Genomic DNA, 27,953 nt, shown 5'->3' with positions numbered 1-27,953 from the left:
TAAAACATGCACTACTAGTACTACATTTTCTGGCATTAGAATCAGTACATCTTTTACTGCTGATTCTTTAATGGTGTTAGTCTCCTTTGGGGTACAAACATGTTGTCATATGAGTTGCTGTGTGTACTCTGACAGTACCATCCATACCACCAAAATTCATCATTCAGGGGTAAAAACCACTAAAACATCAGTCTGAAAGCTCTGTGTCAGATTCCTGCTGCAGACTTCTGGCTGGAGGTAAAAAGGTTTGACTTCCTGTAGTTTCTTGGTATTTGTGGTTTGTCTAAAGGTGTCTCACACGACATAATCAGCGCCTGAAGTAGGAAGTGTAGAGCACTTCTGTGTCAGAGTCCATCAGAGCTGAGCTGCTTTCAGACGACTCCGTCTTGTTGTGGATGCTGAAGCTGATCATGGTTCTCCTGTGGATGATCCTGTTGGTGGTTCTACTCTGTGCAGAGGCCGAGAACGTGACCGAGGTCAGAGGAGAGCTGGGGACCAATGTCACTCTAACCTGCTCCAATCAGACATCAGAAACATACTGGTACATGGAGATCCACAGTCAGTTCAGAGCATGTATCGGCCGCAGTTTTTCTTCAGCAGACTCTACCTACTGCTCTCCTGGTTTTGAAACCAAATTTTCAATCCTGCAAAACAAACTTGTGATTAAAAACTTTACAGCAGAGGACTGCAGGCTTTACTTCTGTGGCATCAAGAGAGGAGGCAGCATTCATTTTGTGGAGACTTTCCGCTTTGTCTCAGGTAAGTACAAAGTTTGTACTTTAAAGCTGAAAATTGCAGAAGCGCAAATATGTCCACAGTTAAAATTCACACCTGAAGTCTCACAAGTTCGGCTTCATCGGAGTTGTGTTTTCAATGAAAGGAAGGAGTGAATAAATGTTGGTGCAGATCTGGATCATTGTATTAAAAACAGCTCACTATCTATGAGGTGTTCATGTCAGGCAGTGACCTCGTGGTTAAAGGAAGCTTCTGCTTTGGTACATTGGTGGGAACAAAAGGCTGCACCAAACACTCCCCTGTTCTGAATGGACAATTAAAAAGCCCTCACTGGTTTCTCCTCATTGTCACAGAGATAGAATCAGTATGTCTAGATAACAACAAATTGTCACCAGTGACCCGTTTATGGGCAGAGTCTTATTTCCCAGGGTCATGTTCTCTCTTGTACACCTGAAAATAAAAGTTTAGAACACCTGTGAGACTAGCATGCATGTCTGAGGCTGAAAGACAACATCATGTAGTTTCTAAAAATAAGAGTCTTCCTCGTGTTACGTTCTCCTAGTTACGTTCTGTGTTTCAGTTTTAGGGATCAAATCAACCTTACAATTAGCAGGTGACCTGCTTTACCTCAGTGTCAGATAGGTCTAGACCTTTGAAAATAAATAGACTTCAAGCGTCATACAGACCTCTGTGTTCTTACGACCAGGTCAATTTTGTTCCTTTAGTCAGTGTCTGAGAGGTCGTCACTGACACTGAAGGCAGCTTCTTACAGTATGGAAAACTTTTAAAATGCAGATCACAAACTTCTTGAACTAATCGGCTAAAAAGTCCTCAGACATGTAAGACATGTTTCTTCAAACACACGTTAATTTATTTTTCAGTCTTTCTCAATTTTCTTCTTCCAGATGTAACTGAAACAACTCCATCTGTCACAGTCACTGACAGTAACCGCCCAGACCAACAATCTAACAAGAATGCATTGCAGAGTGATCGTGTTGTTTTCATCTCTCTGAGCCTGAATGCTGCACTTGTTCTTGTGGTAATCTGTGAGTCTGTTTCTTTCTCTAAATCATTGTGGTCTCTCTGCTCTTCTATTAATATCAGCACACCTCCACAGCATGCAACATCGTGGTGCATTTAGAGGTGCAGAAATGTAACCATCAGATCACGTTTCAGAGAAGTAATGAAGCTATTTTTTGAAACATGTTTGAGCGCAAGTTAAAGATCTGCAAAAGATTTAGCTGGATTATTATTCTCATCACTCATAATCAGTAGTGTCCGTGCTGTGTGGATGCCGATGTCTACAATATGTTTTATGTAAAAAATAAATTAGTAAAAAAATTACAATCAATATTTCACAACTACGGCTCTGATGATTAGTAGAAACTGATATTAACTACAATGATCTAAAATTGTTCATTAGTAGTAGTTTTGGTGGACCTTTGGAGTCCTGTTGTATCTTAAATACTTATTACCTTTTCTTATTTTTCTTTAATGCATGAACACACATGTTCATATTAAAGGTGGAGCTGCAGAGATCTCATAAACATCAAAAAACAAGTTTTAAATGCTTTAATAACAATGAATGATAGAAGCAACACTTTCGTGTGGGGACACTGAGGAGCTGCAGAGCCTGCTGGCTGAGAGAGAGTCAGAGGAAGGAACTTTTATAAACTTATCAGGTGTCACATTTTGGGGGAGGAGGAGCTGACTGAACTTCCCGAAGGCTGAAAGTTTCAGCTTTGCATGTAGTTCTTGTCTTTTATTTGGAGTGTGGGATATAAGCTCATGTTCTTTTAGCGTTTCAGATGTGAGTGTGAAGGTGAAGTGACTCTCCTGATGGTCTGTTGGCAGGTCTGAGTTGTGTGTCGCTGTCTCTGAAGAGGAGAATCAGCAAGTATCAGGCACACCTCCCTCCAGCTGGGACCAGTGAGAGGCTGGAGACTCCACAGGTAACTCAAAGTGTACAGGTGACCCTGCAGCTCCTGCTCATTGTTCTCTTTCAGTGCTACTTTGTCCTGTACTCAGTGCTGCTGTTGTGTTTCAGTATGAGGAGATCCAGCTCCCCCGTCGATCTGCTGCTCCTGCTACAGAGAGCATTTACTACAAACTTCAGGTTCCTCACTTGACACTGCCTCAAAGCTGATGGACACACCTGGACAGGTGGATGATACCTGGTGGATTCAGATTTTGTGGACAGAGGTCAGTCTGATGACTCAGGACTTGCTGCTCTGCTCGTGGGAGGATTTCTTTCTTCCTGTCAAGAAAATCCACAAACTTGACAAACATCAGAAATGCAGTGAGATTAATTTCAGTCAGAAACAATCTGCTCTGCTTCTGAGCTCAGATGGACCCAAGAATGTGACAACCTTTAGCCAAACCTGTGTTAAGGTGGTTTAGGATTTAAGGTGGATATGCCAGAATTCAAAGCTGCTGTTAAAACCTTTAAATATTTATTTGTTCTGTCTATGTTTGCATCTGTTTAACAGTTTTTTTTAGCTGTCTAGTTGTTTATGCTATTCTGAACACAAATCCAGTTTCCATATAAACCAACACAATGATTCAAATGTGAACAGAGACAGAATGCAGTGATACATTCAAAGCTTAAGTAAGTCACGTTTGTTTAAAGATTGGCTTTAACAGGCATCATGAAACCGCATGCTGGGAAAAATGTAAAAACTATGAAAATATCTATAAAATATAATTTAAAAAACTGAGCTAATAGCAGCAAACAAACAAAACTGCATGTTCAGAATAGAAAAAACTGAACATAAAAACAATCATAACAAAAGAGTCCCAGTTCCAAAGCCTCTGTCCCCCCATGTAGTCTGTGAGGGGCGATTAATAGATTTTGAGCCTGGTATTGAAGACTGCAAGCAGCTGAGTGTTTAACAAGAAGTTGAGATGAATAGCCTGGAGATCATTCATTTGGGGCTCTTTATGTAAGTATGAGAATTGTAAAACCAACTCAAAAATTGTTAAGTTTTACATTTCTGCCCTCACAAGCTCCAGGTGGTAACCAAGAGATCTAGAAGACCCAAATGGGCTTCCTCCAGAGGGTGTCTGGGTTTTCCCTTCAAGATACAGTCAGTGAATGACGCAGAGATGCTGCTCCTCCACATTGGATGGAGCTGTCTGAGGTAGTTTGAAAATATGCTTCAGTGTACTTTAAATACATGTACTGTACTGTTTAGTGTTAACACATTAAACATGTGACAACACCAATGAAAAGAAACCAAATCTGTTTGGTGTTTTGTTTTATTTTAAATAGTTTCATAATGTTCTGCTTCTTGGGGGCTGTGTGGGTGTTTGTTGGTCACATTTGACTCAAAACCGAATCAGAACTTCAATCACACGTTCTGAAAACGACCACAAGTGATAAACTGCAAAAAAACGTTTTGATTGTTGCTGCTCTGTAGAATGCCAATTTCCTGTTTTCGGATATTATGAATACGTTAATCCCTTCCCACCTCCCACCAGTGCAAAACGCACAAGAAACCCCCTAGTATCTGCGGAGTGGAACAACCAGAGCTGTCATGTTCATCTATATAAGAAGAGATGAGGCAGAAACATATCCAGGTGGCAGAAAAGGAAACACATAATGATAAATGGCTTTTGTCATTGAAGTCTTGTGGTTAGTTCAGATGCAACTTTGCAAACCTACACCCTGCTGCTGTGTTCCTTTTAGAGAGCAGAGGCTTTCTCTTTGCCACGCTTCCAAGAAAAAAAAGGAAAAATTCTGTGCATATCCTAAGCACCATGTGGTGCAGATATAAATAAATAATAATAAAAAAGGAAATTGGAGTTCTGCGGTATGTGAAACATTAATTTTTTTCTAATCCTTCTAAATAAAACATATTTGCTGAGGCTCTCTATTGTGATAACTTTGTTACAAATTCCTATGCAGAGAGAAACATCTATTATTGAGCTATTAGTGGGTTAGCTTCCCACTAACTGTTTCCCTGGTCTTTATTCTCTGTGCTCTACATCTTCCCTCCATTCAAATGAAGCTGATCTTGACTTTTCCTCTTTGGCTGCACATGCTATGGTTTTCAGTAATCCCAGTGGAATGAAATGTTGTGGAAACTCTTGGAGTCAAAGGGATCTCCTGTCTCGAGCAAGTGAGATGCTGGTCACCCCTTCCCTACAGGTTTTAGACTAATGGCTTGGCCCCTAAAACGGAAAGGCTCTTTTCCCCAGGTTTGCCTGGGATGGTGGTGCAAATTATGCAAGATTCTCATGCACCATTCAGTAGAGCTGCCTGCTCATACCATTTAGGGCAAATCAGCTATTATCCTGTGGCAGCAATCAAGGCAGCACATGCTGGTTATTCAGCACTCAGTGGGAATAAATCAATATTGATCTTCTGGTTTCTTAAGAGTGCCAGTGGTTTACAATTTGCAGGTCTGGGCCCTCAGTTCCTCCATGGGTATTTGATTTAGTTCTTGGTGCACTTCAGCATCCCCCCTTTGCGCCTGTCAAAGATGGGAAACTTCAGTTTTGAGAGATTGGTTGGCCACTTCATCGCCTTTACAGAGAGGTGCTTCCCTCTCAGCCATTTATGCAGCTACGGTGTGGTTGTCTGTGTCCATGTTTTCCAGATTCTACCATCTTAATGTGTCAGCCACTGCGTCCTTTGGGGAGCAGGTGCAGAATATCATATTTTTCAATCATATTTAGCTGATGGCAATCACTGAGTCTGTACAATTGGATTGCCTTGTACTGTATATCAAACACCTTCCAATGGTGTGTGAGGAAATTAGCTTGTATGTCGATGACACAGTCATCTTCACGTATCCGTGTGATGGGGAATAAGTAGCCAGGAAGCTCATATTGCAGAAAAAGTTCCATCTTGGCTTATCCCTGACTCACACTGAATTTTGATAAAACCATAATAATGTCCTTTACAAGAGAACATCAGCATAGGTCTTTCCAAAACATCCATGTAAACAATTATAAAATAAACTATATTGTTAAACACTCAAGTGTCGCTTTAGATCCTACGCTGAACTTCAAGAGACACATTAAAAAGATGGGTAACACACTTAAATGTAATATAGTTACCTATACTTTTAGATAGGAAACCAATGTAATATTTCCATCCTTAATAAATTTAATATTTTAAACTGAGAATTTAATTTGCTTTTCTGATGTTCGAAAATTGTTCAAAATTGCACCCCCACCTCTCAAAAATGTTGTTCAGCTTTGCTCAGAACAAACACCCAGAGTTTTGAAATCAGTAATGTAGCAGTATAAATGTATTGTTTAATATTGCATTGTTAATTGCTGGTGTGTGCCCAGTGGCATTATTTGGTCATGTTGTTAGGTTATCTAAGCACCCTCACTTGCTTACCTGTTGCCGTATACATCCATGTCTCCAGTCACCTGACTTCCCTAGCTTTCACTGGTAGGAGTCACATACCTGGTGCTCCTTGGTCTTAATTGGCTATACTGATTGATGCTAGTCGTGCTTTTGAATGGATCACCTGCAGATTATTTTCTTAGAAGCTTTCCCTCCATCGATTACTCGTACATTCTTATTTTGCTCCCCATGTGAACGGGTACAGAGGCTGTAGCTGCAGAACGCTCCTACTGGCCGATTACTATCAGAATTGAGCGATCAGTATGTAACTTTGGCTTGTCATGATCTTTCAATTGCTTCTTTCACCGTATTTTTTACTGTTAATGCTAATTTTAATTTGCATTACCAGAAGTCTGGGTCTCGGTAGGCGTCCAATGGCTTCACAAAGTATACACACAGTTTCAAATCTATGCATACGCTCACTTAAATCTTTTAAGTCGTTTACGTCAATAAAAGCCCAAAATTACCATGATGTTTATGCTGACGATGAATGTACGTAAACCACTGACCACAACTGTAAGATGCATTTCTTTGCTGTGAAACACAAGTGGGAAGTTGTTCTAAACTAAACAGGGTCAAAAGTTTTATGTTTCTATTATACTAGTGCTGCATGGCGACGCTAAGCAGAAATTATTGAAGATGTGACCAATTTTAGACTTATCAGTCGCTGGACCCCGGGTTCTTGTCTAGATTGGTTCCTTTATTTATTATGACTTAATTCGCTGTAGGACGGTATTTAATGGTAATTGTGCTGTGGTCAGGTGGTGGGAGTAAAAAGCTCATCTCTGGATAAATAAAAGACTTCACTTAAGCTTTCACACTCTCATGTTAGCTTAGAGTCAGGATTTATTTTAAATCAAATTGTGAAAAATATCAACAACCAGTTAAAGAGCAGTGTCATCTGTGTATAAACTAACTGCATGTATACAACAACATTATAACAATAACATTATGAGATTAAATAATTCGCTCTCTATTGCTAAGATGAAAAGGTTTTGTTTTTCCAGAGAGCAATTTCTTCAGTTAAACTGTGGAGGAAGGTGATTTGATCTTTTGATAAGAGCAACATTGTGGTCAAGTGGTGGGAGGATGAACTGCCTGTTCTGTTGACAAAAATAAAATCACCTAAAACAAAATTAACACCTATAGCCTCACAAGTGTTCCAGCAGCTGTGTGATATTTTTGCTGAGAGGAAAAGACTGCGTGTTTTTACAGCATTATATTATACTTTCCATATACATAAGCTGTGTAGAGATTATAGATATATTGGGTAAAGGATGCAATGTTAAAAATGTTGCTTTCATTTATTGCATCCTTTTTAAAACCCAAATATCAACAGCAGTGTCACCTGCATATAAATTGAGTCAAACAGCAGACATTGTTGTGCTACCTTTGAGCTGCACTGTGTGAGGGTGAGTTACAAAAGCTGTGGTGTGGTCGGGTGATAGACAGTTTAATAGTTACCAGGTGGGATTTTTCAGCCTTTGACTGCAGTAATGCTTTTGTTGGGCTTTTTTTTTTCATTTCAGAGAGCGGTGAATCAACACTGTGGTCACACTGATGAAAATATACAATGACTTCAACACCATAGAATAAAGCTGCAGAGCACTTTGTTTTCACAGCGTTCGTTTGACTAAAGCTGTCAAAGATCTTCTTAAAATGCATTAATCTCAGTTTTTTAAACTTATCACATTTAAATATAACTATTTGAAATACGCAAATGCAGCTCTAAAAATGAGTGTACTCTTTACGAGTTCCAAACAGTAAAAGCAGCATTTCACAGATATATAAATCATATTATAATCACTCAGTACTAAAAGTCAGTAAACATCTTTGTAAGTGAACTGAGGGTCATTTCATTTATACACAGCATTTTTTTTTTAAAAAAGAAACAAAAACATCTGACAGAGAGCAGAGTGTGACTTCACAAGAAACATTCTGAAACCACATCCTCTTTCCCCCTCAGCCCTGAAGAAGGCTACAGACAGATGCAATCTGTTCTAAACTGGTTAGCACTGAACTCATCTTTATTTTTCAGGTGTATTCAGTCATTTTTTTTACTTAATTCCAGGTTTTGTTTTATTGTTTTGGGGGTTTCTTTAGTGTAATTAATTCAAAGTGGCTGAAAATTTAAAGCCAAACACTCTTCAGTTTGTTTTTTCATGCATGAATCAGCAGCTGTCATCGCTGTCATGAGGTGAGAAAACTTGCATCTGCTTTTTAACTCAGAGGTCAGAGATGTTGCAAGAGTCTCATGCACCATTCACTAGAGCTGCCTCCTAAATCCTCAGATGGAGACTTAGTTTTGCCTGTACAGCACTGTAAAAAAAATCCTAATATAAAAGTATTTTACTGTGTATTTTACAGTTTTGTTCTGTTCTTCTAGAATATCATTAAAGTTACGTAAATAGACTGATTTCACATTTCAAATGTAAATTAACGTAAAATCACTGTAATGTAATAAAATATAATTTCTTGTTTTTTAAATGTATCTGTCTGTACATATGCATATTTAGATTGTTAAAATACATTCACAAATGTATCATGATTTCACAAATATGTGTCCGTTATTTGAAAGATTGAACTGTTAAATTCAAATGTAATGCTATGGAAAAATATATAAAATGATTCTCATAAACTTTTTTTGACATCAAATAATTTTTATTATTATTGCTGTTCGGGGCGATCGTGGCTCAAGAGTTGGCAGTTCACCTTGTAATCAGAAGGTTGCCGGTTCAAGCCCCGGCTCGGACACTCTCGGGCGTGGTGTCCTTGGTCAAGACACTTCACCTACCGCCTACTGGTGATGGCCAGAGGGGCCGATGGTGCGATACGGCAGCCTCGCCTCTGTCAGTCTGTCCCAGGGCATGCAATCCATTATTATTTAAACCAACTGTTAACTGTATATTTCTGTACATTTAAGTATTACTATTCATATTGCCACATTCATTGACTTTGTTTGTAGGTAATTTGATTGTTTAATCACATTAACATGTTCCTAATTTAATGTTTAAAAGCACTTGAAAAAGGCAAAATCCCATGTAAAATTAGGGCAACAAACTGTATTGTCATTACTGAAAATAACCGTATTTTTATGAGAAAGTTATTTTCTGTTATTTTCTGGTATTATTTTGGCGCCCCAGCTGCCGGAATGTTACTGTTTTTCTAGGATTTTTTTTTTTAACAGTGAGCGTTGGTCCAGATACACGGGCAGACTGTCATATGTTGTCTAACTAAATGCACACTTACACTACTTTATTGTCCAATGTCTCATTTTCATCCATTTAACCACCTCCTTAATTGAAGTTTCTAGGTGGGGATTGGGGTTGTCTAGTAATAGCCTGACTTATAAACAACATTACTACACAATTAAAGTACAAAATATTCTTGAGCTCTGCCCATATTTAAAAAAAAAAAAAATCTAATTTAAAGTTGTCTGTGGGCTCCTTCAAAGATGAGGGACAGGATGTCCTGAGGAGGGGAGGTCTCTCTCTCTCCCTTCAAAAACGTTACTATAAACACACTGTCACGTTTATGAGTCTTATTGCCACTTTTCACAGGTAGTGTCTTAACCAGGCTCACCAGAGGAGCGGTTTTAGCCTGTCTCCAAGCTTTCAAGAGGTTGAGGTGATAGAGCTGCGTGGCCCCTCCCCTGTCAGACTGTGTGACCTCATAGTCAGTGATAGCTGCGTACACTTCAGTGAAATGGCCAGATGAGGTCCATGCCAATGCGCTCAAACGGGACCTCCATCAATGGGAGCAGGTGCAAAGGCGCTTTTGGTATGGCCGGCTGGTTAACAAGTTGTAGAAGTGCAGGTAGGTCCGCATGGCTTCAGGGCGCACCACATGACTTTAGCTTTCAGACAGATGGCCTCACATCTGACTCTAGAATACTTTGGTATGCAGAGGAGTTCACAGTTAACAAGCCCAAACCATCACACTTACACCACTATGATGACAGTTACTATGAGGTGTTTTTACACTGAAACTTGTACTGAAATCAATGTGTTTCCTGAAGTCATGTGGCTGTTCTATGAAAAAGTTGCTTGTCGCTTTCATCAACTACTAGATGGCATTGGAGAACACCCAGTATCTCGCAGTGGCGCCACAGACATCTCATTCAATTTCTCATGTAGTTGAGAATCACCAAATATGAAAATGAGCTGTGAAAATATTTGCGATGAGTTATGAAAATGGCAAAATTAGTGCTAAAATTTCATCTTCAGGTCAAAATGGTCAACTTCCTGTTGGATTTGGGTCAAAGATGGATGTTTTTTTATTTTTCTTTTATATGTGTGCACCAAATTTCCTCAAAATATGTGTCTGTAGTGCTGTAGACCCTTTTTGCATAACACATGTACAAAAACCAGACTTGACACGTGAAAAATTTCAGCAGTTTTCAAGGATGTTCAGTCCTCAAAAAGGTGATTCACTTGCTGAAATAATAATAAAAAGAAAAAGAAATGGAGCAGATACTATAGGGCCTCCCCAGTGCTCCTGCCCAAAGCAAACTAACCCTGATTTAAGTTCAGTTTAGTTTAGTTTATTTCAAACATAATCATTCACCAACATTGCATAATATCATTCCTTTCAGTTGTTTGAAAAGGAGTAGGCAGAAGTATATACTTATTTAGCCCTACCCCCATAGCTTACGGCTCAATCATTTCCTCATCATTCTATCTAAATTTGAACATCAAAAACTTATAGAAGTAATATAGGCATTGTATATGTATTTCCCCAAAACAAACAAAACAAAACAAAACACACAATAAAATTCAACTGAAACGAGGAAACATAACTTTCAAGCTAACTTAAAATGAAAATAATGGCAAGTGGATTGATTCTAGTATGGCTAGGGATGGGTATCGTTTAGGTTTTATCCCATACCGGTGCCAAACCGGTACTTTTGAAACGGTGCCGGTGCTTAAACGGTGCTCAAACCGGTGCTCAAACCGGTGCTTAAAGAATGGAAAAAACACAAACTTTGTCCAAAAACCTCTCATGTTTAACTGTTTTCCACTTTTTCTTTGGTCATTTTAGCCTTTTTAGCCAGGATGAAGGGAGTATCTGCCATCAAACAAGAAGACAGCCACATGTAACTACGACAGTGTTTGCTAGTTCACCTTACATGCATTAATGTAATAATGTGGTTAGCCTACTCAACGTAAATTACACACGAACAACATGAAGCTACTCACGCAGAGGAGAACGGCTGCTGCTGCCATCATCATCCGTCATCATTTCTGCTACGCTGGCAGGGCTAGGGGCCAGGACTCTACTCTTCGGGTTTTTGGGGGATGTTGCTAACTCCGGGTCCGATAACAGGCACCACACCCGCAGTAGATGTGCACGGTGTGAGGTCTCGCAGCAAGCTATCAAATAAGGCGCATTTCTCGGCTTTTAAAAAAACGCTATGTGTCGCCAGGTGTTTCATCGGATTTGAGGTGTTACCTCCTTTGACAGTATCACAGTATCAGCTTAAAGCACTTGTTGCAGGCTGCTGAGTTTGCATCTTTTGCTGTGAAGTACAGCCAGACTTTTGACCGCGTGGCCTTGGGCATTTTTAATCTGTAGCTCTGCTCTAAAAGAACGTACGTACCTGGCCCCGCTTACTATCCTCGGAAACGTAAAATCATTGGCTAGAATTGGCTCAGGGGAAAAAAAAGCACCGCAATAAAGCACCGAAATGTGAGCTGCTTTTCGGTCTGGTGGCACTTTCTACTCTATCTGAGCACTCAAAGCACTTTACACAACATGCTTTATTCACCCCCCATTCAAACAAGGACACTTTTCTATGCTTTCTGTCTAACATTCACACACAGAGTAACTAGGGGTTATCTTGCACAAGGATATTTGGCATACAGAGTGGATCGAATCACCAACCTTTAGTAGATGACCTGCTCTAACTCCTGACCTACAGAAACAAAAAACAAACAAGCATTTAAAGTAAAATGAAACTTTTTTTTTTTTTTTTTTTTTTTAAGTTTTAACTGTGGATGACGTGTCAGAACTTATGGCTCGTTAGTCCTGTAATACACTGCAACATTCTATAAATCCACTTGGGGGCGCTGTGGTGTTACAAAAGAAGCTGTGCAGCTCAAGTGAGCCCACAAGCAGAAGCAGAGTATCTTTAGTAGTGTTTGCAGTAAAAATATTGAACTAAAAGTAGTACTAGCATCAAAACGAGAAGTACATGTAGTGGGTGTAATACGTACTGCAGCTGTAGCAGTAGTAGAAATATCCAAAAGTTGATTCTGTTCATCTGGACGTAGCGTTTTCAGTGGGAGAAACGTTTCGTCACTCACTCACTTGGGGAAACCTGCAGTCAGCTGTGACTGAAGAAGTCACTTGGATGAGTGACGAAACGTTTCTCCCACAAAACGCTACGTCCAGATGAACAGAATCAACTTTTGGAGATTTACTTACCTGAATGATTGAGAATGCATCAAGAAGTAGTAGAAATACTTTTAAGATGGCAGATGCAGGACTACTCTTTCGGTTCATACAGTATTATTCCAATCACCCAGGAGCACAAGCACTAAGCGCACGTACTTTAGAGATTTAGAGAGTATAGAGAGTAGTATTAACGCTGTAGTATTATCACTAAGTGTGTAGCAGCTGTGGTACTCACACCAGCTTGATCTTGTTGTTTTTGTGAAACAGCAAAAATAACGGCAAAAATGCAAATAAACAAAACAGCTCTAAGTTGTATTAAAATTAAGTAAAAACAAATATGAAGCGTTTCACTAAGTACAGATCTGCATGAAGCCCATTGATAACAAGGGAAGTAAAGGTGTGAGACTGTCAAAATAAAAGCACTGTTTCTTTTGCGTGTTCATGATCAACTTAGTTTCTCTTCTTCCTGAAATAGGCTGTTCCTTTAACGTTGTTTATAATCATTTCTCATCTTAAAGACCTCAGAGTAATGTGATATCCTGACAGAGCACTTTGCTCTCAGACTGCTGGCTTGCTTCTGGTTCCTGAGCTTCTAGCGTCTTCAGCTTTCAGCTGTCTTATGGAACCAGTTCACAGTTTGACACTCTCTGCATTAAAAATTGGTTTAGGAAAGGTGTATTCCTGATAAAAAGGAGTTCATTCTCCTCACCTTTGTCAAGTGCTGTTCAAAGGGAATCATCTAATTGTTGTGTTTTTTTCTCTAATATTGCAGTATAAAGCATCCTGAACCCACTGCTGTTTAAATCATTGCTCTATAAATAAAACTGAATAAAATTAGCTGATCATAGATGGATACATCAGTGCAACGTATCCACAGTAGCTTAAAGTGTGATCGTGATAAACACTTTTTTTCATTATTAGACTGGTTCTTCGTCACCTTATGACCCAGCTTACATTTTCTTAACCATTTCAATTTCAGTTCACAGAAGGGCGGGAGCTTTAACTGTAGCTAACAAAATACACTTTGGTTCAACAGTAAAATTCTATGGTTAAAACTTTTTTTAAAAAAATATAAAAGCCAAGTGGACCAAACCACTGTGAGCCATTAGGCAAAGGAAAGTGGGGTAGTGGACTGTTTGAAATCAATCAATAGAAGAACTTTCACTGCATATTATGTAACATCCTAAAGTTATATTTACAATGTGCACTGAGGAGGGAAACACGGGTTTTATCTAGAAAGGATCTGCAGGGCCATAATTCCTGTCCATGGTTGCAATGCTGTAAGTGCAGTGTATATATAACAGAAAGTGATACAGGTGAATCTGTTTTTAACTCTTCTGTGACAACCTGCTAAAAACAGAACACTGGATCACTCAGGTGCAGGGTTTCAAACCACTCCTTCAGACTCAAAGCATTCTTGTTTGTCATCTAGTTTCTCGTCTGAAATATTGTTTAATTCTGTTGCTTGTGGGTTTTATTACCTTTATAGGTTGATTTTAATCATCTGTTTAAAAATAAGTTTCACTCTTCTGTGGATGGATCTCCTTGTTACTGGCTTCTCTTCTCATCACCTCATCAAACTTCAGTCAGACTTAAGGCTTTAATATTTTTTTGTCATTTTCACTCCTCTATTATTTTTCTTTTAGTTTGCTTTTATTCATCATGCTTATTCTTATTTGTTGTATTTAGATGTTTATGTCCGTCTGTTGCTTTTGTGATACATATGGACTAGAAAGTGCCTTATGGATAACAGATATTTTCTGCTCTGTGCTGGATTTTTTTAAAGAATTGTAATAATTAATATACTATGTGTATGCTGTTTCATTTGTATTTTATTTTTTATATACTTTTTAGATCTAAAGTTTTTATATCAAGGTTGCAGTGGATTTTATTTGTTGTTGTTGTTGTTGTTGTTTTTTGTTTTCATTCACAATGCAATAAAAGAAAAAATACCGAGGAATAAAATTGCCTCATGAATAAACACTTTTTTTCCAACTCTGTTACTTTCATGTGAAACTGGCACAAACGACACGGTTTGGTTTTATTTTGGAATCTCCCACCGGAACCGAAATTTGTTAATTGAGTTTAATTTGACAGTGGAGCGCGAGCTCGGCGGAGAAAGACGTAGAGAAAGAGAAAAAAAAAGGAAGAGAGGGAGGCCGTGTTCGCGTGGAGGAAAACAGAAAAGAGAGCGGCGGGTGGAGAGGAGGAGGAGGAGGAGGTGGAGGAAGAGCGGGATAAACCCAGCAGACGCACGGACGACGGGACGGCAAGGAAAGAAAAGAAAGGTGGAATAACCCGCGAGCTGCGCGTGAGGTGCCCGGAGGGATATTTTCTCCTTTTTTTTTTTTGTTTTGTTTTTTTTGTTTTGTTTGGGGGCTCAAAGTGTTTGGATCTGATCCGCTGCTGTTGTCGCTCCCAGCCGGGACTCCGCGGAGGTACACACAAACACACACACACGCACTCGGGCTCAGTCCGGTACCGGACGGCACGTGTGCAGGAAGGTGGGTGCGTGCCCAGGTGTGCGCGGTTGTCTGTGTGTTTGTGAGTGTGTGTGTGTACGTGTCTGCTGTTCGGGGTTAAATTTGGCGTTTTTCCAGCGGAGTTCTGCGCAGCACGGGACACCTTGTTTGTGACCTGTGCGTGCGCGTGCGCGCACCATGCGCGCGTGCTCTTTGTAATGACTTTGGAGCTTTTTTAAAAAAAAAAAAAATCTAGTTTTATTTTTAATTTAATTCTGGGAGCAAACCGAACCCCGCTGAGTGTGTGACAGCGTGTCCATGAGCGTGCGCGTGCGCGCACACGACCCCGTCCTGAGCCCGCACGCGGCGGATCGATGAGGAGGATGGATTTGTGGATTTATTTACCTTGATGGGATTTTTTTTTTTTTTTTTTCGTTTTAATCTCACCGGCTTGGAGCTGATGGATGTTCACTCGGAAGTAAGAAAAACTGGATCTTACAGCTCAGGAGAAGAACACGGTGAGTTTTAGAGTTATTTTTGATATAAAAACAGAGCGAAGTTTACAGTTAAACTTTTCTGTTAATCCTCTAATGTTCCACTGATGATTAACATGTCTGTATATAAGTTTGCACCAATAATCAGACACTGACGTCTTCATATTATCCTGCTTTTAATTCACTTTAAAACACTCAAATATTCCTCAGACTGAAGGAAATATTCTTTACATTGTTGATATAATTTTTTCCTGCAGTTTGGGAATTTTCCTGCTCATCTTCGACATTTTTTTTTATGACTTTTATTGCAGTTTTTGTCACATTCACAAGCGCAGAGAGCGCTATCTGCTGACCTGGTGCGTTTGTGTTTTATTTAAGGACAGCTTTTAGAGTTTTCTACATGTAAGAATTTGCTGCTTTTCTTGTGACCTTGTTATAACTTGTTATAGCCTTTTCAGAGCGTTCCACATTAAAGTTTCTGATGAAATCACTTGTGTGCTACCATCATTGCAGATGTGTGCTGTCCATGTTTTTGTGTCATACAATAGTGCTGTTCATTTAGTCGCCTCTCATTCGTGTAGTTTCCTTGTTACTTTGGAACATGTTAAGTAAACCTATGCTGCAGGTACGTCATAATGTACCTTCGCCCTAACCTGACATGCACCTCCCCAGAAATGTAAGTACACTTTGCGCGGAGACAGTTGGCTGCCGTTGTTTCCTCGTACACTTCCAGCTACTTCTTCTTCTGCTGTCATTTTTCAAATTGAGTGGAAGAGAATGGATCAACTAGAAGAGTGAAAGTTCACGACCAGCCTAGTGTTTTAGCACCCAAATTGCAGAGCAGCACTTGCTCACCACCTCAACTATAAATGCTCGCAATAGCAATGTCGTTGGCCATGTGGGAAGGATACACCTGGGCTCTAAGCAGAAGTAAAAGTCGTACATAATGGGGACATTATGGTTCAGCGTTGGAAGCTCGTTGACAGCCTGAGTGCAGACACAAACTGGCAGTCTACTGGCCAAAAGCTTCTGCTGTCAGGTGGGGGCAGCATCAAAAAAATGATAACACAGGTCTGTGGACGACTCTTGCTTGTGCACCAGCCAGCAACAGAGAACTACAGAGTGTTAAAAACAATGAAATCTGTGCGTTCTCATCCTACATTCTTTTGATATTTGATGGGGTTTTTGGGGGGGGGTTGTTGGCAGTTCTTCTGTTCTTAGTGAGCTCCAGTGTCGCTTCCCTTCCTTGTTCTGGAACACTTCAGCATTCGCACGACACGCAGCGTCATCCATGTTGAGCAGTTTTGATTTTGGTAAGAGTGCACGGGAGCACATTTGCAGTGGTCTCTGTACGCTCAAAAACCTCCCCAAGCTGACGCAACCACTGTAGCATAAATTAAAACTTAACCTGGGAATACCCGAGTGCGGCTGTTTCACACTTCAGTTCTGGCGCTGCTGCTGATCACCTCATCATGAATCCCGGGTGTGTACCTCTGAAGTCATACCTCTGGTTTGTCCTCGGTATGGCATTGAGTCTCATCAGGAGCCTTTCAAAATTGGAGAGTTTGGTCTGCAAAGCAGTTTTTGTACTGGAATTTAACCAGATTGTGTGATGCTGCTATTCTCTGTAAATAAAAAGTAGACCTTCCACTGTTTTAAGCAACATGGAGTGGAGAGCATGCACATTTTGTGTTTTATCCCAGGTAAAAATAACACCTTTGCTGCACAAAGCAAAAGAGGGCACACACAGGACCAGCACAAAGAATCCAGTCAATTTCCAGAATAAAAGAACATATGTGCACTGCTTACGAAGCATTCTTGGTATAATTGATGCAATGTAAAGGACAGAACGAAACCTCATCCACACCCAGTCTACTTCCTGGGTTACTCATGCCAGCCCCCAGGCTTAAGCAGGGGTTACACTCAGTTGCAGACCTGCATGTGGACACCTGCAGACACCACTGTGCAGAACATTCTTTGAAGTCCTGACGGACACGTGCAGAAGGTGGACTTCCGTACAGAGTCTCTGAGGACAAGTTTATACTCTAAAAAAATCGAAGACACAAGGAGGTCTGCAAAGAACCTTGTGCTCCCTACTTTATGGTGGAATTAAAGTCACTTGGACACAAGTGGACTTGAGCAGACTTACTGACCTGGAGTCTATAACACCCATGTATTTCTGGATATACAGCAGAATACTCTGGAGTTCATCTCAACCACTCAACATCATGAAAGACAGAGTCTTGTGTGTGTGTGTGTGTGTGTGTGTGTGTGTGTGTGTGTGTGTGTGTGTGTGTGTGTGTGTTTTTGGTTTTTTTTGTTAATGTAAATTGTATCAAGCTGTACAGAGCAGGAAGTTGTTCACAGAAAGAGTACAGAAAATCTGATGAAATTTAAAAGTAAAAGACCCCATGCAGACTGAATGCTCCTTCTGAAAGGCTCTTGGTGTAATTTGAAGGCATACAAAAAATAAAACAAGCTGATGGAACTAGGGATGCACCGATACCGATACTGGTATCGGGTATCGGTGCCGATACTGTAAAATGTGTGCGTACTCGTACTCGTAAAAGTTAACCGATACCATGAACCGATACTCATAATTCCCATGGACTTAAACGCCACGGTAACATAAGGTGTTCACAGTTGATGTTATGTGATGTAACTCTACCCTGAATATAATTTGCCCTGTAATATGTCGCAAGGTAAATACAGGTAATTAGAGCAATCAAACTGTTACGTTAATCATAAAAGTATTATTTTATGGTATGTAACTCTGAAGGAGTTAAAATATTTTCAGAGTTCTAATTTTCTGGAGGCCTGTGAAGGTAGCATAAAACGGGACCTTGCATGGGGAGATGCACGAGGTTAGCTGAACCAAAGTGAGAGACTCGACTAGTTTTACTGAGGTTAACCAGCACAAAAGAGTGTGTGACTAGAAAACTGACCGTGTGAGAGCTTCACAACAGAGTGTGGGTGAAGTGACTTTTTGTTTCAATGGTCGCACCACCGTGCTGTGTTTCCAGCTACGACCGCCGAGGCTACAGGCTAGCCCGGACTGCTTGGCTGCGCCTCGGAGGCAGCCGCTATGGACTGTCGGAGAGCTGGACAGTGACTCGCTAACGCGCTGTAGCAGAGACAGCATCGGGTCCGCAGGGAGTGGATTTAGTGTGGGACTGGTGAACGGCGATCTACCGATCAGCTGAACTGTAAGTCAGACTTTTGTGCTCTTACTGGGGAGAAGAGGATTTTTCTCCATCGTCCAGCGTGAGCAGCAAACAGGCCTGCAACAAGTGTGAATGTGAGTGTGTGTGGGGCCCAGGTGTGAATATTGTATGTTTAGTGGATTTATATAACGTGTTTTGGAGTGTATATTAGTGAGTCACTTACCAAAAGGTGATAACATAAGTTGGGTTGTTTAATATAATTTGAAAGGGAATTATGTCATTTATACAGTGTATTTCATTTGGTTAAGGAATTGGAATATCATTTGAGTTTAAAAAAGGGATGTGTTGTACAGTATTTGTCTCTGCCCTTACGTTCAGTAAACGTTTCGTTTGTGTTAAAGAGTTGTGTGGGGTCGTTTCTTTACTACTGGTTAAGTTTAACTTGTGTGTGGTAGAAGTATCGGTTTTTGTACTCGGTATCGGCAAGTACTCAGATCCAAGTATCGGTATCGGATCGGTTTGAAAAAATTGGTATCGTTGCATCCCTAGATGGAACAGTTCCCGAGGTGATGCACGCTTAGAGAGTAACTAAGTGTGCATCAGTGGGTTATTTTTAGTGTGGTTATTTTGACCTGTGGTAACAGCAGTGCACTTCCCCACAGGGTTGGTTAATTAGACAACCAAGTTATGAGAGTGCATTGTCTAATGATTTGTTTGCAGATGTTTCTTTTAGGTGATTTTTCCATTTTTGTTTTGCTAATTTAAAAGTATGACATCTGGTCAGTTTGAAAGCATAAACCTGAAAAGCACCATTAAAGCAGGCAGTAGCAGTTGGAGTTGGGCCGTCTTACACATAATCTTCCTGCCCTGATTCGAGTCTCTCTTTCAGTAAACACCAGCCAAGATGTCTTTAGAGTGCTGTCCAGTCAATTGGTGCTGAAAATTGAAATTAGCAATGTTAGAAATGGAAATTGAAATTGGAGTGTGTTTTTGAATGTGGATCATTTAATAGCTAAATTTTGTTTATACAGAGATGTTTAACCCAGGCATCCTTTTGTTCTATAATTTGCTGGGTTGGTCCTCTTGAAAACCAAAATAATTCCATGATTGCGATTGAGGAGAGTGGGGTTAATTTCTGATTGCTGATCAAATCTTCAGCTCATATGTTTTTCACAGAATCAAACTGGGGGGACAGGCTCAATTTTTGCCAGTTATAATACCAATACATCGGCCTTGGTTATTTACTGACACAGAGCATTGGCCAATATCAGCCTTAAATTAAGTGATGATGGAATTTTTTACCTGACCTCGGTGTTTGCCACAAGATTTGACTGGATTAATGTGAGTGGTTTAAAAGAAGCGACACCGTTCGATGGAGTGTGTCAACTTGCTTGCCCACAGTCTATGATTACGTCAAAACATTTCCAAACATGCAGCACTGTGAAAAATGATTGAGACACATCTCATGTCTTTATATTTTGCTTCCAAGCAACCAGACCTAGCAGCTGTAAGTTCTTCAGTCTTTGTGAAGCTCTTTCTTTGGACATTGGCTGCTTTTTCACTTATTTTCAGTCAGCGGGTTGTAACTGACCATTTTCAGAGGAAAGTCTTTTTTGTTGTTGTTGTTGCTGTTGTTGGTGTTGTTGTTAAGCCACTTAATGAAAAAAACAAGATTGAAATGCCACTGGTGTTGGGGATCTGAGTAACAACACCGCTGGCATTTCTGAGCATTACTGTGATCTGAAACCCACTGCAAGGCAGTAAAATCACACCTGGGTAAAAAAAACACACGAGGGAAAACAATCAGTCATGGATTGGCCTCCCCAGAGCCCCGACCAGTTGGAAAATTTGTCCAGTTACCCACAAATAAATTCAGTGTTTTACATTAGCTATAGTATCTTTGCTAGTTGTCAGGTCATCATAAGGTAAACTGGCAATACGTTAACTATCATCAGATGTGGCTATTTAGATTGAACAAACCGTGATGTTAAGCCTGCACCAGATTTCTTTGGCAAAGGGTTTGAGAACAATATCTCCCATAATCCCGTGCTTCTTTCCAACACCAGTAAGATATGTCGTATTGGTTGCTTTGGAGACCCCTAGTGGCAGAAATCACATGCTGTTTAATATTAAATGAGTCAGCGCGTCTTTATATCCCTGTTTGATTTTCTTCAGTGTCACGTTCTCAGAATATTTCTCTCAGCCCAGTGAATTATCTCTTGTTGTGTTCCTGCAATGACTCACGCTCTGAGTTTGCTGCGACACTTCAGTACTTCTTCCTAAATCATGTAAAACCCACAAGGCTCCCAGAGTGTAAAAATATCGCTTATGTAATGTGTCCAACCGTCTGCACTCGGATTACAGCCATAATTGCTGCGAGAGTTTATTTTTTAGAGTTTTTCAAAGTTTAAACTCATCTGAACATTTATTTTAGTCATTTTTATTTGTGTTTCGTTAATTAACTGATTATCTTTGTAGTTTTGATTTCTAAAGTTTCATTTTTCAGGCCTTGTCTGGTAGAGCTGTGCAATCAGCTAAATTTAATACTGTAATTCTGTCTTCATTTACTTATTAAAATAAGCCGGTTGAGATTATTCTACCACATTCTGTTTTGCAATAATACATTCCACCCATTCGGGAAAATGTAAAGGAAGAGAATGTGAAAGTCAGCTTCTCTCCCCCGTTGTGAGCTTTAGGTCAGCTCACAATGATTTAATTATTTATTTGTTTAGTTAGTCAATACAGCTTAATTATAATTAAAATTCAAGGAAATTTACTTAATTACAAAAGACAAGGCTTCTTCTTTTTTAAAAACAAGTCTTTAAGTAACTGTGATCGCAGTATTGACCAGAATAACTGTCATGATTTTTTTATTTTTTTTATTACCATAATCGAGCGTCACTATCTGAAGTCACATACACCAGTAATCAGTTTTAAAAACAATTAGGGAACCTTAATTGAAGTCACATATTTTGCTGAATTTCACAAAGATTTTCCTGGACTTTCAGCTGTTTCTTTTTTCTGGTCTTCATTCTGTCCTAATATTTCCAGACCTCCCACTGTGTTTCTGAAAAAGACTTCAGTGAAAGAAATCCAGTTTTGGGGGCAGAGTCATTCTCTTTGCAGCTACTCATTTAAATCTTGGGCAAAGTAGATTTTTGGCTACTTCTACACTAATCTGGATAAATTTGAAAACAGTGTTTTCGTCTAAAAATGCTCTGTGCCCACACAATCGTTTTCAAACGTTTTCATGCACACTGAAAACGTTTACGTTGCAGTACTGCGGATGCGTGAATCGTACGACGTTTCGACCTGCGTCATTTCCGTCTGCCGTTTATTTACTTTCCGGCTTTTTGAAACGTTGCGGCAAAATGGGAAAAGCACCGAGTTTTTTTAAATGGACTGACAATGAGGTGGAGTTGTTGCTGCGAGTAACACAAGAGTACAAAGTTGCTGAACAACAACTCTGAGTAAACATTCCGTCGTCTTTGAAGAAAAGCTATCTGAAGCATGTACACTGATATTAATTTTTAATAGGGCTGTCAAAATTGAGCGCAAACAAAATAACTGCTGTAAAATGCCATTGCCATCTTAGTTGAATTGGTCACATCACATGACTAAAATGTGATATCGTTTTTGAAAGGCTCCGTTTTCGCTGTCCACACTGTGATGTGAAAACGGCATTTTCAAATTTATCCACTTTGGAGAGTGTTTTTAAAAAGCTCAGTTTTCCTTGACCAAAAACGCCGTCTCAGTGTGGACGGAAGGCCAAAACAGAGAGAAAAAGATGCGTTTTTAAACAAAAACATATTAGTTTGGACATGGCCTTCATTTGATCCCATGCGGCTTTTTGTTATGCAGCTGTCATGCCTTTTTCTGTATTTCTTGCAATCCTGAGGTCAAAAAAAGCTCTTTCAGACTGCTTTGCACCAGGCATCGAAATCTAAAAAGATGAATGTGATCTTTAGATCCTGGTAGAATCGATTAATGAAAATCAATCCTTATGTTTAGCTATCGCGTTCAGTTTGAGGTTAAAACAGGAGGGTTAAAGATGATTTTAGCACCTTTTAAAGGGACTTTATTTCCTCCTTTCTCATTACCAGAGAGATTTCCCAGCGATCAGCAGGGCAGTCCAGATAAATCCAGGTTAAATAAACAGCGTTTTCCCTGCAGGGGTCATTAAAGTTTCATCTCAGTCTCTCGTCTCGTAAAATTAAAACAAAGCCGAGCGGAGAGCACGAAGGTAATGAATCCGTCCAGAAAATTGCAGCTCAGATTAGCCTCGGTGGCCAGCAGCACAGCTGGATCATCAGGAGTTTGAGAGAGGAGCTCCACGTGCAGCTGGCTGCAAACACAACAATCTGGAGCTGACGTTCGCAACTGTAACATCTACATCTGTGAGGGAATGAGAGGAGGGAGAGATTTTAGAGATGTTTCAAAACATATATGGGTAACTGAAGGCAGCTGAAAGAGGAAAGATACACTCACGCCATAACTAAAAATGTCTGAGTGGTTTAAGTTCATCTGAGCAGCAATTTAAATGTGCTTAGTTTGAAAGAGTAACTTATAAAGAGGAAGGAAGGATGAAGCTGCTCTGAAAAAGTCGTACATAAATGTCAAATGTGCATTTTGTTGTCATATGCTGCATTTTCTCGAGACTTTCTTTAAAAAATAGCTCCAATTTGGCTGGAAATATTACATAATATTTCTAAGAAAGGCTTGCAGTTTCCATTATCTTTGAGATTTTAACATCTAAGAGAAAATTATGTGGCTGAGAAATGCAAAGTAATTTTGGTGTTCATCAGATTTTCTCACAAAAGCAAACAGGGCTCTTGAAGATTCCAGGTATAACATCTTATTCAGAGAATCAGCTAGAATAGCTAATTCACAACAACATAAAAGCCTTGTTTTTCTTGTACTGTGTCACTCTTAACCCCTTAAAGCCTGAAATTTTTTAATATTGAGAATTTATTGAACCATCTGACAAATTAAAAAAAAAAAATTAATTACATTTTAATTTCCATAAATGACTTTTAATTTGTATCTTATTTACTAAATCTAGCATTTTTTCCTTAAAAATGTATTTTTTAATGTATGTGTGTAATTAGGTTTGGGTTTCGAGGGGAAAAATCACACTGATGATGCAGAAGTCTCAAAAGCGCATTAAAATGCTTAAATGTAAGGACATAGAAACCCAACCTTTTCCATTCACAATCCAGTGTACATAACTTGGATTCAGGTATCTGCTGATGCAGACCCCCTTAGGTCTAAGTCATCATTGTCTAAGTCACCCTCACCTGTGATGTAGCTTTTCATGGTGACTGAAATAATAAGATCACAGATATGGGAGGTAGAAATGGGCATTGAAGGCTATCTGGCTCTCCTTTGGAGATGCAGGCTGTGGAGTTCAATCATTCAGGCGGGGCTCGGAGCAGAGCTGCTGCACCTCCACATCAAAAGCAGCCAGCTGAGGTGGCTGAAGCATTTAATTAGGTTGCCTCCTGGACGCCTCCTATGTGAGGGGTTTGAGTATGTCCAACCAGAATGAAAACTCGGGGCAGACCCAGGACACACGTGAGATATTATACCTCTCAGCTGGCTTGGGAACGCCTTAGTGCCCTCCCAGGAGCGCTGGAGGAGGAGCATCTTTGTTGAGTCTGCTGCCCCTGTGATCTGGACCTGGACCTAGCAGCAGAAAAATTAATGATTACTTATAATGATTACTTTCTGTGTCTGCTGACTGCCAAGACTTTGGAGGGGGAAACGTGATATTTTCTGACAGTGTAGAATGAAGGTCATCTGTATTCTTCACTGTGAGGAAGAGGCTGGAAATCGTTTTTTTTTATCTCTGAAGCAACACCAGGCTGCACTAAAACACTGCTTTCCTAACTTGGTAAAGTTAGCTAATTCATTGTCACTGGTCAGATTTCAGCTCAGTGTGGGAGTCTTTACTGCTGGTATCGTGAGCCTTGTTAGTTTCTTCTTTCCCTGCTCTCCCTGTGATTGCACCTCCGCACACACAGAGTGGAGCAGATAGAAACTGGAGAAGAGAAACTGGAGAAGATCAGGTTAAAAACAACACTTTATGTTACTGGAAGTGCAATAAAAAGCTTCCCAACACTGGTATTTTTCAGTCTGTCCCGCTCACCTGACCCCAATGAAAAATTTGTTCAAACAAAAAATCTGTTAATGTAGCAGAGGTGAAATACTAGCAAACCCTAACAGACCCTCCTGCTGCTGATGCATTGTCACATATAGAGCAACAAAGAATTGAATAGATCAGTCAGTTTCAGTCATACTTGATCCACCCTTTTGAGTAAAGATCTACAGTCTACATAAAATCTCTAAAACATGAATAAAAAATAACTTCATCATCACTTCTAGCTACTCCCAGCACTATGGAGAATAAGAAAATTCATCGTGGAAAAGCTAAAAAGGATACAATTCTATTATTTTGTCAGACATTTCAATGAAAAGGTAAAGTGTCACTGATCATAGTCTTGTCTTTGAGTGTAAAAATAGTCCAAATCTAAGTTCATTGGTGGGTTGAATTGAAATCTACAAAGGCCCAGGTTTGTTTGCAGAGCCTTGAGTTTGACATGTGGGCCAACCAATAACATTTTAAGGTCTACTAGCATAATGCTAACAGCACTGCTACGGCTAGTTCAAGTTTGAGCTTCTGAAGTGTTGATGTAGATTTTATATTTTGCATTTCACCTGATTATGGGGACAAAGTCCTGAAGAAATTATAGAATAATTTGGATAAGAAACGATCTGGTGTGGTACATGGGAAAAAAAAGATTTTTAATATGTTTACTAGGAAAAAATATTAAAACTTGTTCGTTGGCTTATTGTACCCTATGTAAGTTTACTGTGCGTTTTGATGTTTTAGTATTTCAACATTTATAGACTAGTCACAGAGTTTTATTGGAAGATATTATAAATTTTATTTTACTTTAGAGTCTGTGACGTAGCCTGATCTTCAGTAAATGGTTACAAGAAATTCATGTGACACTACGACCTCTCAGAGAGGGGATGGTGGCTAATTTGGATGTCCAGTGAAGTTATTGAAGATCATGTCTTGCCCGATAAAGGCTTAAAGACGTCACAATGCTGCTGTCCCAATTGAGATATGGAAAATAATACATAGATAAGAGACGACCAAGAAAAATAAGGAGTATTTTTGTTAAAAACAGTTTTTTTATACTGTGAAAAGTAAATCATCATGTTTTTACGCACAAACTCAAAATACAGATCTAAAAAACATGAAAGAAAACTCTCTTCCTCTTCTGAGAATTTGGCTCAAATTGTGCCGATAAATTTTCCAGTGAGTAGATCCAGCTGTGTGGGCAACACATGACGTAACGCTTTCCCAGGCTAACGTGAACACTAATATCAAGTCTGAAGCAGCCACGATGTCCTCACTTTGACGGTTTTTGTACTGCAATGTGTGCACACAAGCATACAAAGACATGAACATACACACTCAAACGCACTTGTGCACACACAGACACACACACACATACGCACACAGCTGTCCTTCAGCGGTCTGGAGATAAGAGCCGTTATTGAAATCCCAGCTCCCTAACAGCCATCAATTACTCTGTGTGTGTGCGAGTGTGTGTGTGGCAGCTCGTCAGGCAGCTCTGTGCGTGTGTCTGCCGAGCAGCGCCGATACGTTTTCTCTCTCCGCTGGATTATGAGTTCCTCGGGAAAAGAGGCGACGTGCCTTATCAGTCCTCCGGCTGGGCGATAAAACACGTGCACGCGCACACACAGATGTCGAGCCTCGTTATGTGGCTGCAGACAGAGAGCGGCGTGTGTGTCTGCGAGTGTGTGTGCTTCACTGTCAGCGCAGCTGAAATGAAGCCCAAACCGTGCACCAGACTACACTGACTTTCCCTAACTCGTTTACATTTTTTAACCTTTTATGAGTGAAAGTACAATCAAATCATGAGGTGCAGGTGGGCTCACATTATTCAGCAGACATTTGGGCAACACTTCAGCTGCATGAACACAGCTTGCAGCTGTTTTGCAACCTTGACACCTTTACACCTTCACTTTTCAGCACAACCTGAACTCTTATAGGCACGCTTATAATTTCTTTCAGTAGCCTTTAGGAATAGTTCTCCAGGCTTCTTGAAGGACATTCAAAGCTCTTCTTTGGATGTTTCTGCCTTTTGTTCTGTTCTCTGTCAACATGATCCCACACTGTTTCAACAATGTTGAGGTCTGGGCTCTGGGGAGGCCAATCCATGACTGATAGGGTTCCATTGTATGTTTTTCTATCTAGGTATGTTTTTTTACTGCATTAACAGTATGTTTGGGATCATTGTCATGTTGAAAAATGAATGAAGCTGTTGCTAATCAGATGCTTTCCAAATTAAATTGCACTGTGGTTTAAAATCTCACAGTACTTTTCTGTGTTCATAATTCAGCAATTTTAACAAAGCTCCCGAACACCACTGGCTGAAATGCAGCCCCAAACCATGACAGAGCCTCCACCATGTTTTACAGATGGCTGTAGACACTGTTGGACCTCTTCTGTGCATACTGATGATGATTTGATCCTAAAAATATCAAACTTGGATTCATCACTCTATCAGACCTGTTACCACTGATTTTAAATCCAGTTCTTGTATAATTTGGCATACCTTAGCCCTTTCTCCCCATTTCCCTTTCTTAAGAATGGCTTCTTTCCTTCCACTGAAACCATTCTGATGAGGCTTCAGTGAACAGTAGATGAATTAGCTGAAGGTCCAGATGCATCTGGCAGGTCCTGTGTTGGGTCTTTTCTGGATTTTTTTGCTGTTTCTAAAGAACATAACTTTCAAATACTGTATATCTGCTGTAGGTAGTTTTTTTAATTATTTTTGTGATGTGCCACTTCGTATTTCGTCCTCCAATTGTCCAGTTTCCTCAAATTTTTGTAAGTACTCGCTGCACACCATGCTGAGATATCCCAAGCTTTCAGCTAATAGTTCTTTGGTAATCAACTTGTTGGTGCAGAAACGCTATTTTATGTCTATCAGACTGTTGTTTTTGGCATTTTACAAGATTCAGCTTCTTTCAAGATTCAGATGTTACAGCCATTCAATAAATGGGAAGAAATTATGTGTTTTCGTGACATGCTGCTACTAAACCAAAGACACAATTTAAGATGTGTGTGTTATGTGTTGACACAAAACTGGTTCAGCCCTTGAACCAGGTGCCTTTCTTCTGGAATGATTCATAGGTCAGTGTTAAGTGGGTAAACAAACTAAAAACACCCCTCTGAAAATGGTCAGGTACAAGGACTGAACTGAAAAACAATTGAACAAAAACAGCCAAAGAAAAACTT

The 27,953-nt window shown here is 39.9% G+C and overlaps 2 protein-coding genes across 6 annotated transcripts in view; both read left to right on the top strand.

Moving 5' to 3' along the window:
* The first annotated feature begins 358 nt into the window (after positions 1-358).
* On the top strand, positions 359-4,025 carry LOC120436414. The gene is made up of 4 exons (XM_039607420.1): positions 359-759; positions 1,641-1,781; positions 2,590-2,687; positions 2,783-4,025. Exons 1-4 carry the CDS (start codon positions 396-398, stop codon positions 2,879-2,881), a joined length of 702 nt encoding a protein of 233 aa, XP_039463354.1. The 5' UTR covers positions 359-395; the 3' UTR covers positions 2,882-4,025.
* A 10,619-nt stretch (positions 4,026-14,644) lies between these two features.
* Positions 14,645-27,953, top strand: part of LOC116325035 (BCL-6 corepressor-like) — a 65,534-nt gene continuing 52,225 nt past the window's right edge. Inside the window, exons 1-2 of one of the 5 annotated variants that reach the window (XM_039607218.1) lie at positions 14,645-14,931; positions 15,413-15,473. The gene's annotated coding sequence lies outside the window, so the exon portion shown is untranslated. Of the gene's footprint in view, positions 15,474-18,616; positions 18,656-18,725; positions 18,748-27,953 lie in introns of those variants that run through there. The other 4 variants (XM_039607219.1, XM_039607217.1, XM_039607220.1 and 1 more) reach the window with 4 other exon arrangements.

This window comes from Oreochromis aureus, linkage group 23 (assembly GCF_013358895.1).
Source record: "Oreochromis aureus strain Israel breed Guangdong linkage group 23, ZZ_aureus, whole genome shotgun sequence".
Classification (NCBI taxonomy): Eukaryota; Metazoa; Chordata; class Actinopteri; order Cichliformes; family Cichlidae; genus Oreochromis; species Oreochromis aureus.
Note: the sequence above shows the minus strand (reverse complement) of the source record. Positions and strands in the feature narration are given on the sequence as shown.